This window comes from Protopterus annectens, chromosome 3.part0 (assembly GCF_019279795.1).
Source record: "Protopterus annectens isolate FY-2018-M chromosome 3.part0, PAN1.0, whole genome shotgun sequence".
NCBI classification, from domain to species: domain Eukaryota; kingdom Metazoa; phylum Chordata; order Ceratodontiformes; family Protopteridae; genus Protopterus; species Protopterus annectens.
Genome location: NC_056731.1, coordinates 1179834786 through 1179852106, shown reverse-complemented (window position 1 = coordinate 1179852106; position 17321 = coordinate 1179834786). Strand labels below are relative to the sequence as shown.

The 17321-nt window shown below is 40.9% G+C and overlaps 1 protein-coding gene across 1 annotated transcript in view; it reads left to right on the top strand.

Annotated features, from left to right (window-relative positions):
• The window catches only part of CPNE3 (copine 3), a 1265161-nt gene that overhangs the window by 937180 nt on the left and 310660 nt on the right, over nt 1-17321 (top strand). The window contains exon 13 of the mRNA XM_044065780.1: nt 16193-16247. Coding sequence (XP_043921715.1) covers nt 16193-16247 — 55 coding nt within the window. The remainder of the gene's footprint in view (nt 1-16192; nt 16248-17321) is intronic.

Sequence of the window (17321 nt, the reverse complement as noted above, 5' to 3'; positions counted from 1 at the left end):
TCTCTCAATTCCTCACCCTTAGTGAGGGAGGATTCAAAATACTTCCTCAGACAATGAACTTTGTAACCCAGAGCAAAGGGTCTGTTATACATCCCAACTTGAGGCAACTTAATCTTATAGCTTGGATGATCGGCTGATGATCCTGTCCAGGTAGTCATTTTCAGAGGATGTACCATTAATTCTGAAAGAAGCAAGATAACCAATTACCAAAAATCTTATATAGCAAAGTGGAAAAGGTTTTATGTTAGGTACAATGAAGGAGGTATTCTGCCTACCAAATTAGAATTAGAACAGGACTGGGAATATCTCATACACCTATATCTATAGAAGGCCTGTCTTACTGTTGAGTAAAAGTGCACATCTCAGCTATTTCTGCTTGCTTGCCCATGTGTCCTCCTGCTTACATTCATCCTCACATGAAGCAGTTTCTAAATGGTATCTTACACCTCACAACCCCCAAAAGAGACCCTTTCCCACCCTTTAAACCACTTATGGGAAAACTGCCCTGCTGCTGGCATTCACCTCAGCCAGCTGCATCTTTGAACTACAAGCCGTAATGTGCAAGGAATCTTTCCTCATATTCCAGAGAGACAGAGTTTCCTTGAGAACTAACACATCCTTTATACCCAAGGTGGTATCAGAAGTCTCACTCAACCAGGGCATACACCGTCCTGTGTTCTTTCCAAATCTTCAGAACAAAGAGAGAGGTTCTTACACTTCATGGATGTACTCAGACAACTAAGGTTCTACCTCCACCTGACTAGATCAAAAAACAGATCTGATCAACTATTGGTGACATTTGCAGAAGATAGAGTGGAGAGCAGAGGGGAAACAGACCATTTCAAAATGGATAGCTAACTGTGTCACTTTTTGGTATACACATCAAGGCAAACAACTAACTGGTGGAGTCAGAGCTCATTTAGCATGCCAAAAGCAGCTACCACAGAATTTCTGAAATGGACACCAACCCAGTCCATTTTATAAATAACTACTTGGTCTTTTTTGCACACCTTTACTAAACACTACCACCTTGGTGATATCTCCAGAGCCAGAGCTGGGTCTTTCCCTATCATCCTTCAAAACTTGGTATCCCCAACACAAAGTACTGTCCTACAACCACAAAAAGACAGGTTTGGGAGTCCTTCCAAGACTTAATAATTGCAACAGTAAGTGCAAAGACCATAGTACAATTGTGTTGGTAACAACATAATTGTAGACGTTAAAGTCGAGCAGTGTTACAGTATCCTTTCGCCTTGCACCTAATCCTGCTCTTCTGTTCACCTCTTTCCACTTTCCCTCTTCTAACAAAATTTCATATTGCCATCAGTAGGATCAGTGAGACAGGTTATGGTCTGTCTGGGGTACTTCAGCAAGGGGGAAGATGGCACCGGCCAACCACCCTTAATACCTCAGACATACTGAAGTCAGTTAACAAGAGTGTCTCTTGACAGAGAGATGGTGAAAGCTACTGGTGTTTGGGATGGCCATGGGCTGCTGCATGGCAGGAAGTCCCAAGATTTAGTAATGCAGCATCGATCAACTTGAGCTTCTACAATTGTGGTAAATTACCAACACTACTGTACTTTCAGCCTAAAGCTGTGTATCTACACATCAATTACACTCTTGTAAAATCCTGCGGTATTTCCTTCTGCTATTTGTTATATTATTTTAATGCCATGTAGGCTAGGAGGAGTATCTATAGTTCATAGCTCTTGAAAATGAAGCAAATAAGCAGGTCACCGATTGCAGTGGGGGGAACAATAATGTGTTTAAAACATAGGTAGTAAATATAGGCATACGTTTACATGTTTGTTATTAGTCATGGATGACCAGCTTTAACACCTCAGAAAATGTGTCTTGAAATTATTGTTTGAGTATGAAGAGAAAGACTAAGTCAACTATTCTTTCATTTCTAGCATTCAAGTGCCACTTAAAGTGCAGTATTAGGGATAGCCAGTAATGAAACATAAATTATGTCTTTAGAGAAAGGCAAACCGATGCTTTTTTGAGGCAAAAAAGTCAATAAAAGTACTCTTAATGGATATAATTAGAGAAGTATTGCCACAGTAAATGTTTTCAACAGATTACTCTCAATGTCTCCATATAATTTCTGCTTTTCTCCCCGGGCCTTCGCTGGAAATGGACATGTATCCATTCGGACTATCCTGATCAACAAATGTAAAATAAATAGATAAAATTACTCAGTGGTGATGAAAACCTGCACTATAAAATGAAATTTGGCAACATAGCAGCACCATCAGGTTATTTTAGGGTATAATACATCAGAAAATAATAACCACTCAGGATGATACATGGACATTGACATTAAAACTTTTTTCCAGCTGTTGCAGGTGTCTAGTGAGGTGCATGCTAAATGGGGCATTGTACTCGATGATTGGTCTAATGAGGGAGGAGTAGAGAGAGAGAATGACCTCTTTCTTCCTGGATGCAAAACCCTTGGCAATGAGATGTGCCACATAGAAGGACTTTCTGACAACAGTGGCAATGTGGTGGTCGAAGGAGAGGGTGCTGTCAACCTGTGTCCCCAGATCGCGTATAATGCCTTCTGTGTTCATTGGTTCATCTGTGTGGTAATTAGTGGGAACTGATTTTTTCCAAAGGGGACAGCGATGCATTTTTTGCCATTAAGTTTAAGGCTATGGTTTCGACACCAGTTATTTGTCTCAGTGAGGCCTTTCTCTAGGATGTCTGCATCACTTGAGAAGTTAATAACGGCTCCTAGCTTGCAGTCATCTGCGAACGTGGTCAGCCAGAGGCCTTCCGTGTTGGCCTGGACTTCTGAGAAGTAGATGCCAAACAAGAGAGGACTCAGGACCGATCCCTGAGGGACTCCACTCATGACTGGTCGGTAGTCTGACTTGGATTCTGCTACTTTCACGCTGTGGGTTCTATCTGTGAGCCAATTAGCAACCCACCTGATGATATAGGGGTTGATGCCTAGTTTGGTGAGTTTATCGATAATTCCCGAGTGAGGAATGGTATCAAAGGAATTGGCCAGATCGAGGTAGGCTGTATGAACTGCCTTACCCTCATCCACTGCAATAGTGACTGCCTCAAAGAAGTCAACTAGATTGAGCAGGCATGATCTACCTTTCACAAAACCAAATTGCGTGGGACCTAGAGTTTGGAGATTCCCTATGTCTTTGTTAATTAGGTCCATGATGATGCACTCCATAGCCTTACATATCAGGCTAATGGGATGATAATTCCCAGGGTTTGTAGTCGCTCCTCCTTTATGGAGAGGAATGACTGTAGTAGTGCACCATTCGGTAGGGGCAAAGCCTGAGGTGAGGCTGTGAGTGAACATGGCACACAGATGCAGTGCCAGTTCACTTTGTAGTTCATGTAGAAAACTGCCAGGGATATTGTTGGGTCCCATGAAGGCTGTATTCTTGACCTTGGACAATGCATCTTTAACCTGTGCTGCAGTGATACTGGGTGCTTGGCATTCTTCCTGTATCGTAAATGGTCCTTTGCTGGAAGAGAGGGGTAAAGTTGACACTGAATCTGTCAGCCAATATGTTGACAATATCTGTTGGCTCAGTATAGGAGGTACCATTGAGTAGTAACTCAGAGCAGATTTGGGTATTACTGTGGAGATTCTTGATATAACTATATAAGGCTTTGTGGTTATTTTTAGTGTCTGCCGCAATTCTGCCTTCATAGCTGGCTTTAGTGGATTTGATGAGGGATCTCAACTTTTTGTTTAGGCTAATAAGGGAATTTTTCCATTGCTGGGACTTCACCTTTTTCTGCAGCAGTTTCTTCCTTCTGTTATAGAGCCTATTAATGACACGGGATCACCAGATTGGCTTCCTTGTTTGGAGGAGAGCATCTTGGTTCTGTTGGGTAGTTCCATGCATTTAGGTACGTGTTAGTCTAGTGCATTGGTGTATGATTCAGCAGTCTTGCAAGTATTTTCCATTGGCATGGGTGCTGTGAATTTAGCCACTTCTGTATTTAGGAGCCCAAAGTCAGCTTTGGAAAAGTTTTTCATGGTGGTTACTTTTGTGGGGGGTGTGCGCGAGATGAGGATTTCTATGATGATTAGTTTGTGGTCAGATCTAACCAGGGATGAGTTGACTATTGGTATAGAGCAGCGGTTGCCCATGTTAGTAATAACCAGGTCAAGGATGTTGCTTCTTCTTGTGGGGGTAAGAATGTGCTGACCCAGGTATTGGAAGTGATGAATTCCAGGAAGCATTGAGCCAGTGTATTGATGCATGAGTAGTTTACCCAGTTGATGGAAGGGTAGTTGAAGTCACCTAATATGAGAGTGTTTGGTTGGACCCTGATAGATTCCAGGGTGCTTAGGAACGTGGAGTGAGAGTCCTGGGTCATGGTTGGGGACCTGTAGCAGGCTATGACCTGAATCAGAGTCTTACCTAATGTTAGTTGTACCTGAAGTATCTCAGAAGCATTATACTCGGCTACCACTCTGGAGTTGTGCATATCCTTTATGAATGTGGAGACACCACCGCCTTTGGAGCTTTGGCCCTTGTTCTGGGGCCGAAAGGTGTGGAATGAGTTGTAGCCTGGTAGTGCAGGTGTGCTTTCTGCTGCTTTAACCCAGGTCTCCGTTACAGCAGATATGTCAATGTTCTCCATTTTCAGGAGTGCATCTTGAAGTTTAGACTTCTAGCTTTGAGCAGCATGACCCTCAGATTGTTTTTATTTATAGCTGTTATGATGGTAGTTTGGTCTTTGGAATCTTGCCTATAAAAGGCAGTATAGGGGTGGCAAGAGCCTTAGCCAGTGCCAGGTGTGACAAATGCAGGCCATCTCTGACAAAGCATCGAGGTCTGTCAGTCATGTCACCCCAAGCAGGCAGATACTGGATCCCATTAGAATGACACCAGAAACTTAGCCAATTGTTAAAGTTAATCATATTTTGCTTGTACTGCAGTATCATTCTGGGCGACGGTAGGATGCTGCTCAGGGCCAGAGTCATACCTGCCTGGACCACATATGTTCCCCAAGATAATATATGAACATTAAAAAAGGAAAAAAAAAACTCATGGGTTGGGATATGAGGAGTGTCCAAGCAAGCAGCTTCATTCATGTGCACTTTTGACTCAAGCCTAATACGCCTTTTTGTATACTTCCAGTTTATGCCCATACCGCCTTATGGTGTCCAGAACTTTTTTTGGGTCTGGCTTCTTTAACTAAGTGACTTACAGCTAATAATAGGTAGTGTTTGAAAGGAGAAGGAGTTATCAATAAAATGACACTAAAATTGTTGGTCTGAGGTGTCCAGCATTCGAGAAATTACTCTTTGCCACTTATTATTCATATTTTCAAATTAATGTTTATATTTTTATACCTGAGAGATTTACATGTTATTGAAGTGTATAACACACTGCAGTGGAAATACTCCTAGTTGTTTACCAGTACTTAATACTTCAAAAACCAAGTGAAACGAAACCTCATGTGTTATTGAAAAAAAAAATGTCTTTGATATTTGCACTGTAAGTTGCACATCTTGAGAGATATCCAGTATTTGTTTTGCTAATTATACAGTTAAGCCTATGTTTTAATATTTCTGTAAATATCTTATTAAACATGCACTTATAAAGGATTTTTTTGCTGTTATGTGAAAGCTTCTGTTTGGTTAACAGAAGTGTTCAATTGATATATGTCTAGGTTGTACAATTTTCAAGCTATGAAAATTTGTGAAAGTTTACAAACAAAATAAGTTGGGGTTTGTCTACATTGTAATCTATTACTGTATTTAAAAATGCCATGAATACACTGACTATTATCACTGTAAAGAATACTTCTTACTGAGAACATTGCTATTTGTACAGTTTTAATAGCTTTTATTTTTCACAAAATATTTACATTTGTTTATCTCATGCTTTTTATTTTTCAGAAAATGTTCTGAAATGCAGGATGTGTGTAGGCTGCTAGAGGTGTGACATTCCACACCACATAGGTATTAATGAGTTTAAAAAAGGTAGAATAAAGTGCTGTGCATTGTGCAAGCAGCAATGTGTGCATTCTCAGTTCATGCACAGTACATGTCTTAGACATCAAGTTCAGTTAGACCATGGCTAGGTGGTGAAAGAAGGTTTATACCTCCTGTTTTCTAACATTCTGGGTTATTAATTACCAGCCCCAGATAACCAAGTACCTGTTATCCATACTCAACTCCTTAAACAAAGTATTTCTAGATCCACAGGGATCAGATTCCAAATAACACATGTTGTCCTTGCTTAACCAGGCTACTCAAGTAGCCAAACACAGTATATAATGTAGTTATGATGCTGTGGAGGCCTCTTCCAGAGCAGCTGCTTCTACATCAGTCATTTCCAGGTATGCATGGCTGCACAATCACCCCATGCCAGGAGACTTCAAAACCATGCTTATTGTCTCCTTTAGACAAGAACCTTTTGTTTGGTCCAAAAGCAAACAACTTATTTAAAGCTCTGCAAGAGCAAGACAAGACAATGAAAGACTGCAGACATATTCTGTTAACCTCTGTGCCTAGTTATCAGAGGGATTATGAGCCAAGCCCACTTCTTTTGTTAGAAGGGACTCCATACCTGTTAAAAAAAAAAAAAAAAAAAAAAAAAAGAAGGCACCCAGAAAGGAATTTCCAGAAAAATCACAGAGGGATCCCACATCTGGAAGACCTTTCTTTGGAGTAAATCATTGTCAGCTATCAACAAATCCCCATACCTCCACCCCTTGGTCCTGTCCTGCCCCCTACAAAAGGCTAATTCAGCCAGTTTTATTTATTTGTTGACATTAGTTGACCGGGAAAGTCCACTTGGTCAGAAACCCATTTTCAGTGGAGACCCGGAGAGAAAAGCTCCAAAAAATGTACAAAATATTAATACAAAATGTAAACATTTGTATAGCCATAAAAGGTATTGAGTTTTGGTACAAACTAACATTACAGCTAGTTATATTAACATGCAGTACAATTAGACAAGAGTTAAACAGAAAAGCTAGGTAAATGCAAGGAAGATATTGATTTATTCTGTAGTCAGGCAATTCTAGAGTTAGAAATTAGGAGAAGTTAGAAAGGGGAAATAAATTTCAAGTTTTTAAATGGCTTTATAAGAGGTTAGCAAAATGAAAGTTTGTAACAAAGAAGAAGAAAAATAAAGTGGATGGTTAACTTTGTTTATGATGGCTTAGACGTGCACATGAACAGATATGGTTGTTAAGGTAGTGGCATTTTAATGCATGTTAGGAAAAGATCACCTCAGTCTACTGGGTGCTTTCTGTCATAAAAAAGGGTTATGCCATGTCTTGGAAAGAACTTTCTCCATTGAATAGTAAACCCCCTCCCCACAACCAACTTTAGCTTCTACCTCCCATACTCCAAGAATTACAAGCTCAATGTACTATAAAACCAGTGCCCACATAATTTGTAGAAAGGGGTTTTTACTCCAAACTCTTCTAGTCTGGAAGGGCAGTGGAGATCCATACTGAGTCTTTCTCTGCTAATCACATTCTTAAAAGTGCCAACCTTGAAAATGCTCTCCCTACACACTGCTGCCTTTCATACATCCACAGGCATACCTAGTCTCTGTGGATTTAAAGGATACTTATATCCATATACCCATTTGCCCCTCCTGCAGGAGATTCCACAGTTTCTGTGGTTCATCTGACTTTGAATTTACTGTTTTGCCTTTTGGGCTTTCAACAAGAACAAAAATGCTGTGGTAGCTAAATGTACTGCTGTAAAACAATAGGCAAGAACATAAAAACAGCAGTGCAAACATCTCAAAATCCATTAATAAAATCGAATAAAACACAAAACTTTCAAGTCTCACAGGACTCTTCCTCATTGTAAAAAAAGGAGAAACTGCTACAATCCCATTAATATATACAATTTAGATTTTAGCTATACATTTGATTTTGAGTCATGTTGTGTCTTGACTGGAAGCAGGGGAGGCTTGTGCTATAGGACTGCGGGACTGCAGCCCCTCCACCTGTACAATGGGTCCCCCACCTGCAAAATGGATTAAATAAATTCCCCCCACCATAGAACATATTAAAATGAAAATTCTCGGACTCCGCGCATGCGTGCTTAATTCCTGACTGCTGTGTTAGGCAGACCAGAACTCCAAGCACGCATGCTCAGGCATTCCGAGCTCCAGACTGCTCTGTTAGGCAGTCCTGATAGGGAAGGCAGGAAACTCCACCCTTCCAGCCCAGAGGTCTGTGCGGTGACGACCACACAAACCGGAAGGTCACCGGACTGCATTGCCCACAGGCTGGACCAACAGCAGGAGGCTCCAGCCTCCTCACATCTCGCAGGAGACCCAACGGCATGCGCGAGGCATTATGGAGGACCGATCGGGCTGCAGGATTGCTACGGAGGAACTGTTCTGAGGACAGGTGATCACTGCAGAGGACATAGCTGAGTACAGAGACAGCTAGGGTGTTTATGAAAGACAGAGAATCTTGTGTGTGTGTAAAATACCCCAGTTGCTTCATGGTGGTAGGTAGAGAATAAGGCTTGAACCCTGTACCTTAGGCCCAAGTGACAAGAGCCTAAATTCCCTACCCACCACCATTTGTAAAACATTTGCAGATTTTTGCCTCATATTTGTTCTGTTCCTCATAAAATCTGTGGTTTCTGTATTTTTGTTACTTTACTTAACATAGCCAGTAGTGCAGTGGTGCAGTGGTAGCAGTGTTGCCTGACAGCTACGGGTTGTCTGGTTTGATTCTTGGCTGGGGTGCCTTCTTTGTGGAGTCTGCATGTCCTCCCTGTGTTTGTGTGGGTTTGCTCTGGTGTCCTCAGTTGGTATTTGTCCCTATTTTTTGGACTGCATTCCCCCATTATTGGCTTCGTCCAGGTTTTTTGTGCCAAGTTTGAGAGCTATGGTGATAACTGAACTCACTGAATATGTTTGGGGGCTGTATTCCCCCATTATTGGCTTTGTTCAGGTGTTTTGTGCTAAGATGTTGACAGCTATGGTGAGAACTGAATTCACTAAATGGTAGCCATTTAAGTTTCAGTCTTCCTTTCTTTCATAAAAATAGATGACTTGGCATAGTGGTATGTTGCTCTGGCTGTTTTGCACAGGGTCCTGCGTTCAATACTTGGCAGTGAAATGCATGGTGGTAACACAGCATTTTATTCTAGCAACTTTCCAACATTATACAAGCAATGTTTAAAATGTGTCCATGGTTTTTGGGCTTTTGTCTCCCCCAAAAATAAATTTTGGCTTTTTCCAGATTTCTTGTGCTGCAAAGTTCAGAGATACAACTGAGTGATGAGTAGATTTTACAAGGAGCTGCGAGCTGTAGGGGAACAAAAGTTTAGTGCTGCTTATGCCGAGTCTGCTTACATTGTAAATAGCACAACAGGTAGTGTACTTGCTTTTGATGCAGAAGGCTGATACTATACTCTGTTGTAAAGGGGATGGATGCTGCAGTCCTCTTTGGTGAAGATACCTAGTAACTATGAACCTGTTATCAGTTTGCCATCCATTCCCTAGTGTGATATTACTAGCATTATAATTTTTTTAATGCAACATAGGCAATTTATTCAAGGGCAACAAGCACTTTATTTGTAGATGAAACAATGACTTATAAAGTTGTATGCTAGCAGTAACATCTTCATTAGTTAACAGATTTCTTTAATGTGGAATTATTTAGATGACTTTTACTTCTTCAGAGATCGTGCATATTTACTGATACTGGTGGACTGTAGAAGTTTGAGTAGATTTTTATGATGGAAATGTTCTGAATTGGGCAGTTTTGTCATTACTGGTGCATGCATTTTGTTTCATTGTTTACTGGAAAAATGTTCAAAACAATAAATGTAAAATGCCCGCTAACAACTGTACTGTATTGTACAAGGAATATAATTTAATACAGTCAGGAAGGTATATCAAAGAGCATGTGTATGTTTTATGTTCAAGGGGCCTGTGATTTGAAAACAGCCCAAAATTAAATCTTTATCTGCCACTGGCAAAATGTATTTTCTTTGAATGTGGGTTTCAATGCTGTTTCAATGAATGTGAGTTTCAAGGCCAGAGAAGTTTTAATGCTAAGTTTATTTTCATTGTGAGAATGCATTGCTTTGTTTAGCAGATATCTATTAGGGTTTATGCTGTAAAATATAAAATAAAGCTTTCAAATGAAATCCATATCATAGCAGAAGTAAAGCAGTATGCACATTACAGAGTTTATGGCAAATGGGGCTAAATAACCAAGGAATGGGACATTTGAATGGCTGCAGGGGAGACGCTCCATTCGACCATGATTTTGTGTGGGGGAGAAGGGCAGCAAACTCAGACAGCCCTGGCTGAACTATACCTCTCAACTGTCCAGAATTTTGCAGAATGAATAGATTTTTGCTTCTTATTTTTGGTTTGTTCCTCATAAAATTTGTGTTTTTCTGCCAAATCATTTAGGAATGAAGTCACTAAATAATGACAGACATTGAGTTTCAGACGTCATAACCTTCAGAAAAATGCATGCTAAAGCAAGACCTGTTATTCTATCAACTGTCTTTTTAGTACTGTTTGTATGTTCCCCCAATATATTTGGCCTTATCTAGATTTCCTGCATTAAGAGGTTGAGAGGGACGTACAAATAAATCGCTTTATAGAATTAGGAATATCCAGACCTCTCAACTGTCTCCAATTTTGGCTCAAAATGTTGCTCTCCCCCTAAAAAGCATCTGCAAAATGGCAATTTTGGAAGAAAACGTGGAGGGTTTACAATTATAAATAATTGTAAAGATCAGATTTATAGATTGCTTTTATTTCATAAATGCATGTAGATGCTCTTATTTTGTCAGCTGCTCAAGTTAACAGTACTAATTTTAAAAAGGTGTCCCTTCTTTGACAGGTTCCCAGCTGTATTGTGTGTCAATTTTATATTTTTGCATAACATATTTGGTCTGTTTTTCATAAAAGTGTGGTTTTCTAGCAAATTAGCAGCAAATCATTAAAGATTGACGTCAGAAAATAATGGCAGACATTTGAGTTTCAGATTTCATACCCTTCAAAAATTCATACTAATGCAAGACCTACTGCTATTCTATTATCTTTCTAAGTTTGTAAGAGCAATATTTAAAAATTATCTTTATTTTTGGGCCGGTGTCCCACTTCTGTGTATGGCTTTGTCCAGATTTCTTGCTCTGAGGTTGAGAGGTATGAGTGTCAGAGCCATCATCGTCAGCCAGAGACATTTCAAACTGTGATCTACTTGTTGCACTCCACTCCCCATTGTAGTGGCTCTGGATGTGTCCAAGCAAGGCAAGGAGCAGTTATGCAGTGTAAGTGTGCATAGTATTCCCCCATCCAAGGTAGACCACAAGTATGACCGTGGCTTTTCATCTGTCCTTGATTTTGCAGAATGTTCTGGTTTTCTGTCATATTTTTATACTGTTGATCTATGCTTCTTATTATTCAGAAAATGCATGCTGTTGCAGTGCCCTGATGCTCTGTATTAAAGTAGCGATGCTTTAATGACCATCAGGTAAGCTTGACAGAGATTGTAAGATGCAAGTAAGCTTTAATAAGCATACTGTTAAAGAATTACCAACATTGAAAGCCTTTTCATTGTTGCCATGCAGAGAATATTTACATAACTAGATAACGTATAAGCCTTAGGTATTGAAATGCATCAGAAACCAAATGAAAAACCAGCTCGAACCAACTTCCAAATAGCCACATTTGGACAGTAAATCTAGCACTTTCATTCAATTTTAATTACATGAACGTCATCAGAAAAAACACTTACAGACCTACCCCTTCCTTTTATACTAAATTAATTTACAGGAAATGATGTAAAACACCAATAAATTAATTAATCAATCATTATAGTATAAAATAAAATGAAATCGATCCTTAGTACACGATGTAATAAACATAAATGACCTTTTGTATAAATATTTAGTAAAAAATTCATCTATACATTAAAAAACATTTCAAATTAATAACTTCATTTAAGCCGGGTGCTATATCTGCAAAATAAAAGCAAGTAACATGCGAGGAGTTAGACTTAAGGATATGGAGCATCTCTACTAGGGCAGGGTCCGAAATTGCCTTGTAGGCGAGACACAGATCATCTCTGAGCAATCTGTACGATACTGAGTAGAGTAATTGTGATTTGAGCCTGTTGGCATAGGATAGATGTTGGAGGCCATGGATTCTCTCTGAGCAATCTGTATGATACTGAGTAGAGTGATAGTGATTTGCGCCTGTTGGCATAGGACAGGTGTTGGTGGCCATGGATTCTCTTTGTGAGTTATTTTTGTGGCCTTTCCAGTTGGTGCAGATGTTTGGAGAGGTACATACCAAATGGGGTGTTATACCCAATTATTGGTCTAATGAAGGAGGAGTATAGAGAGGTTAATAACCTCCTTTTTTTCTGGATGCAGTCCCTTTGCTTATGAGATTATCAAGTAAAAGGCTTTTCTGACAACTGCCTCGACATAATGGTCGAATATGAGATTGTTATCAATCTGAGTATTCAGGTATCTCACCACAAATTGTGTGTTTAGGGGGTTGCTGTTGATGTGGTAATCAGTAGGTGCCGTGTTCTTGCCGAATGGTATGATGATACATTTTTTTGCATTTAGCTTGAGGCCATACTTTGGCACAGTCATTAGTTGCTGTGAGACTCTCTTGCAGTATGTTTACATCGTTTGGGGAGTCAATGACAGCATCCATCTTACAGTGGTCTGCAAACTTGGTCAGCCACAGGCCTTTTGTCTTTGCCTGGACCTCTGAGAAGTAGATGCCAAACAGTAGGGGTCCCTGGACAGATCCCTGAGAAGCTCCTGTAGTGACAGGTCTACTATTGGAGGTGGAAACACTTAGTTTGACCTTGAGGGTCCTGTCGGTGAGCCAGTTGGCCATCCACCTGATTAGATAGGGATTTTTGCCAAGTTGTGTTAGCTTTTCCATGATGCCCGAGTGGGGGATTGTGTCAAAGGCCTTGGCCAAGTCAAGGTAAGCTGTATGTACTGACTTTTCCTTATCCAGGGCCCTGGTGACAGTCTCAAAGAAGTCAACCAGGTTCAACAGGCAAGATCTGCCCTTGCAAATCTGAACTGGGTGTGGTCAAGTGCTTGGCGATTGCCTATGTCCTTGTTTATGCAATTCAAAATAATATGCTCCATGGTTTTACAGATCAAACTTGTCAAGCTAATGGGGCGATAGTTTCCAGGGTCAGTAGTGGTACCACCTTTGTGCAAGGGAATGACAATGGCAGTTCTCCACTCTGCTGGAATGAAGCCTGTACTTAGGCTGTGGTTGAATAGGGTGCTCAGTGGCGAAGCCAGTTCTTGCTGGAGATGGTGAAGAATACGGCCTGGGATACTATCACGTCCTATGGAAGCTGTGTTTTTTGCCTTGGATAGGGCCTTTAACACTTGATCTATGGAGATCTGAGGTGCAGGACAAGTATTGGGGATATCGAAAGGGCCTTTGGGAGACAGGGGGTGAAGTTTGCTCTGAACCTATTTGCTACCAGGTTGGCTAAGTCAACAGGATCAGTGTAAGTGATACTGTTAAGTATAAATTCAGAACAAACCTGGGCTTTGCCATGGAGGTTCTGACGTAACTGAAGAAGGCTTTGTAGTTTCCCTTTGTTTCGGAGGCTAGTTTTGATTCATAATTGGCTTTAGAGCTTTTCACTAGTGATCTAATTTGCTTGTTGAAGCTAAGGAGGGAGTTTTTCCAATTTGGAATTTATTCCTTTTTACCCTTGGACAACAGTTTCTTCCTTTTGTTGTAAAGCTTGTTGATAGAGAATGTCCACCAAACAGGTATGTGTTTCCTTGAGGAGTAGGTTTTAGTTCTGTTGGGTATGGCTGAGTCCATGCAGTTGTACAGGTGCTTGTATACTGCATTGGCGTACTGTTCATCATAGTTGTTTGCATCCTGTGAGGGGGGGCAGTGGTGTGCAGCCACAGATACCCTCCCTTAGGAGTTTGTAGTCAGCTGCGTTCGAGAAGTTTTTTTAGCTTGATTATGGCTTGGGGGGGGGGTTGGGTAGGATAGAAACTTTGAAATAGACAGTCAGATGATCTGATCTCACCAGGGAAGTGGTGCAGCAGTTGCCTATGTTGGTGAGAACCATGTCCAGAATGTTATTCCCCTTGTGGGAATGAGACGAGCTGGTCTAGTGCGTTAGAATTGATGAAGTCAAGGAATTGTTGAGTGAGTGCATTAGTGCAGGAATAGTTCATCCAGTCTGTGGTGGGGTAGTTGAAGTCACTAAGGATCAGGGTGTTAGCGGTAACTTCATGGAACCAAGTAGATCCAGGTAAGAGGAATGGGTGTCCTGAGTCATGGAGGGGTGGCCTATGGCTGGCTATAACTTGGATGGGTATCTTGCCAACTGTCAGTTGCACCTGGAGTAGTTCCAGTGCATCATGCTGGCAAACCACTCTGGAGGTGTGCCTGTCCTTAATGAAGATAGAGACTCCACCACCTGTGGTCTTCCTGACCTCATTTTGGGGTCAGAATGTGTGGAATGAGATATAGCCTGGTATGGCAGGGGTGCTCTCCACAGCCCTGAACGACGTTTCAGTGACCGCACAGACATCGGCATCTTCCAGTGCAAGGAGAGCCTCCAGAGAGTGCAGTTTCAGATTACAGCTCCTAGCCTTAAGCAGCATGACCTTCAGTTTGCTTTTTGACAGATCTTTTATGTTGGAAGATGTGTCTTTGGGACATTGCCTAAAAAGGCACAATGGGGGAGACGAGAACCTTGGCCAGAATCCGGAATCAAAGTGTTGACAGGTAGAAGCCATGTCTGGCCAAACATCAAGCCCTGTCAACCATGTCATCCCAGGCAGACAGATACTGGAACCTCTTGGAATGACACCAGAATCTAAGCCAATTGTTGAAGTCAATTATTTTTTGTTGGTATTCTGGAATCATTCTTGGTGAAAATAGGATGCTGCTTAGGGCTAGGGTCATACCTGCCTGGGACACATACTCTGAGAGCACAATCTTGTCTCTCTTCATATAGTCCATGGAGGTACGTCTCAAGTCATTCACACCAACATGGACAATGACAGAGTCATACTTGCACTTGTTGTGAAGAGACTTAAGTGCATGCATGATGTGGCAGATTCTGGCACCAGACAGACAACTGAGCGTGACCTTCTCCTTATCGAGCCTGGTGAGGGGGGCATCGGTGTGTCTCACAATTGAGTCACCAATGACTAGTATGTTTGGTTTATTGTTATGCCTTGTGGGCTGTGATGGTTTATTGTTTTGCCTTATGGGCTGTGTTTGTGAGACACTGGTGTGTTGTCTGCTGTGTGTGATGTGTTTGGTGTTGTGTGTGGAATATTTGTGAGTGTGTTTTGGAGGTCTCTGCTGTTTAGATAAGCTTTTATTGAGGACCCCTGTATGTATGTTGTGCTTGGCTATGTGATGTGAGTGGTGTCATGTTTGTGCTGGCAATCTCTTCTTTGTCAGGAGAAATGAATGTGGCCCAAGAGAACATGGATTCCAGGTTACTGATGTAGATGCATTTCTCACAAGTAGAAGAATTATGTGCTAGGAGAAGAGGGCTGTCAGTAAACATGAAGCAGTTGCTACACTGTCTCAATATGCCCATGTTGACCAGGCTGGCAGGAGAAACTGATGGGAATTGTCCAGAATACGTGGGCAGACTTATGGAGAGAGGGTTTTGATAAGAGTTTGTCCACAAGAGTGTAGACCACAAAAACCTTAAATGTAAAGTAACTGGCCTGAAGCACAAGTGCTAGAACCAAAACTAAGATGCTTAGAATAACAGGTAAATTTAATAAGGCTACTAACAAGCAATAATAGATGCAACAAAATAAAAGCACTTGAACACTTAAGAGCATGTTTGGTAGTGTTTTAAGATAAATACAATAGGGTCTTGCTCACATGCAGTAGCATCTGTAAAAGTGGTAGTTGTTAAATATGAGTCACTAGAAGAACACACATTATAAGTTTGCCTTTCTTGTTTGGGTGGCCCACTGTACTAGTGGTGATTGCCTCCTGGAAGACAGATTGATGCTTAAGTCAGGTATCTAAGAAATGGCAAACTCCATGGATAAACTGTGTTTTTCAGCCAGACATAGGATCTGGTTAGATTCTTGTTTCTTTTAACATTAGTACTGTAGTGTCACTGATACCAACTGTAATAAAACACTGCATATAAGTGTTAATGATTCCAAATGTTTAATTTTGTGTTTCAGTGACAAATTATTTCCTGCATTTGGATTTGGAGCGCAGATTCCTCCTACATGGCAGGTAATGTGAACTTAATAGGTAATACTGTGATTTCAGCCTCTTTTATGGTATGTCTTTCTTTAGTCTTGCACATTAATGAACTGTCCACCAAAATGCTACCTTTCTGCAAAGTACACAACTGCATTTATTGAACTATAAAGCAAAATATGAAGTTGTAGACAAATATGAAATGTGAGAGCATTTAAGAACTGCACATTATGCCGATTCTACCTGCCTGTTATATGAACCGCCAGACATTATTTAATTAAGTCTTAATTTACCTCACTAAACCTGTTTTATGCTGTCCCATTCTTTATTGAATTTTCCCACTGCATTTTTAATTCATCATTTCCTTATGCATAGTGTTTTGCATGTCTGTTTCTTTCTTTAATAGTGGAATACTGTTCATTGTTTTTTGCATGCCTCTTTAACTGCAGATTCTCTTTATTTTAATTCACCTGCTGTTCTTCCATTTCACTGTTGCAGTATTCTTTACAATAGGGATTCCCTGCCAAGGGTGACCTGATGTCTGGCTAGTATACCAAAGCTTTTAGATTGCTTTAAGGTACATTGTACATCACATGTATGCTGCCTGCGTATAACATGTTGCATAAAAGTGATGTCTGGACGTACCGTCCTCAGAACGTCTTTGACACCAGTCCAAATGTCATCTTTTGATTGTTGGTCTGAACTCCTGCATCGTTGCTGGTTCACCAGGTTATTTCGGGTAAGTGCCCCATTGGGGGTTTTTGCTCTTATCTTTTTTTCCTATTGTTTGTTGCTTGTGGAGTTCATGTCATTCAGAAAGGGTAAATGCCAGTGACGGAGACAGATTCCCCATAAAGACCATCACAGTGCTTATTTTGTCTTGGTGCTTACCACGACCATATGCCCTGTTCCATTTTTCAGGATTTCGTTCCAAAGATTCTCCATCGTTGACTTTCTTCTTTAGGCCTGCATTTGGAGAACCAGCTAAGCTTTTGGCGAAAGACACTATGGAAGGAACTTCCTGCTCTGAGGGTCAGCTACCCATGAAAAAGAAGGGCAAGAAGTGTAGATCAGATTCTTCGGCTGTACTGCCTCCACTGGACGTCT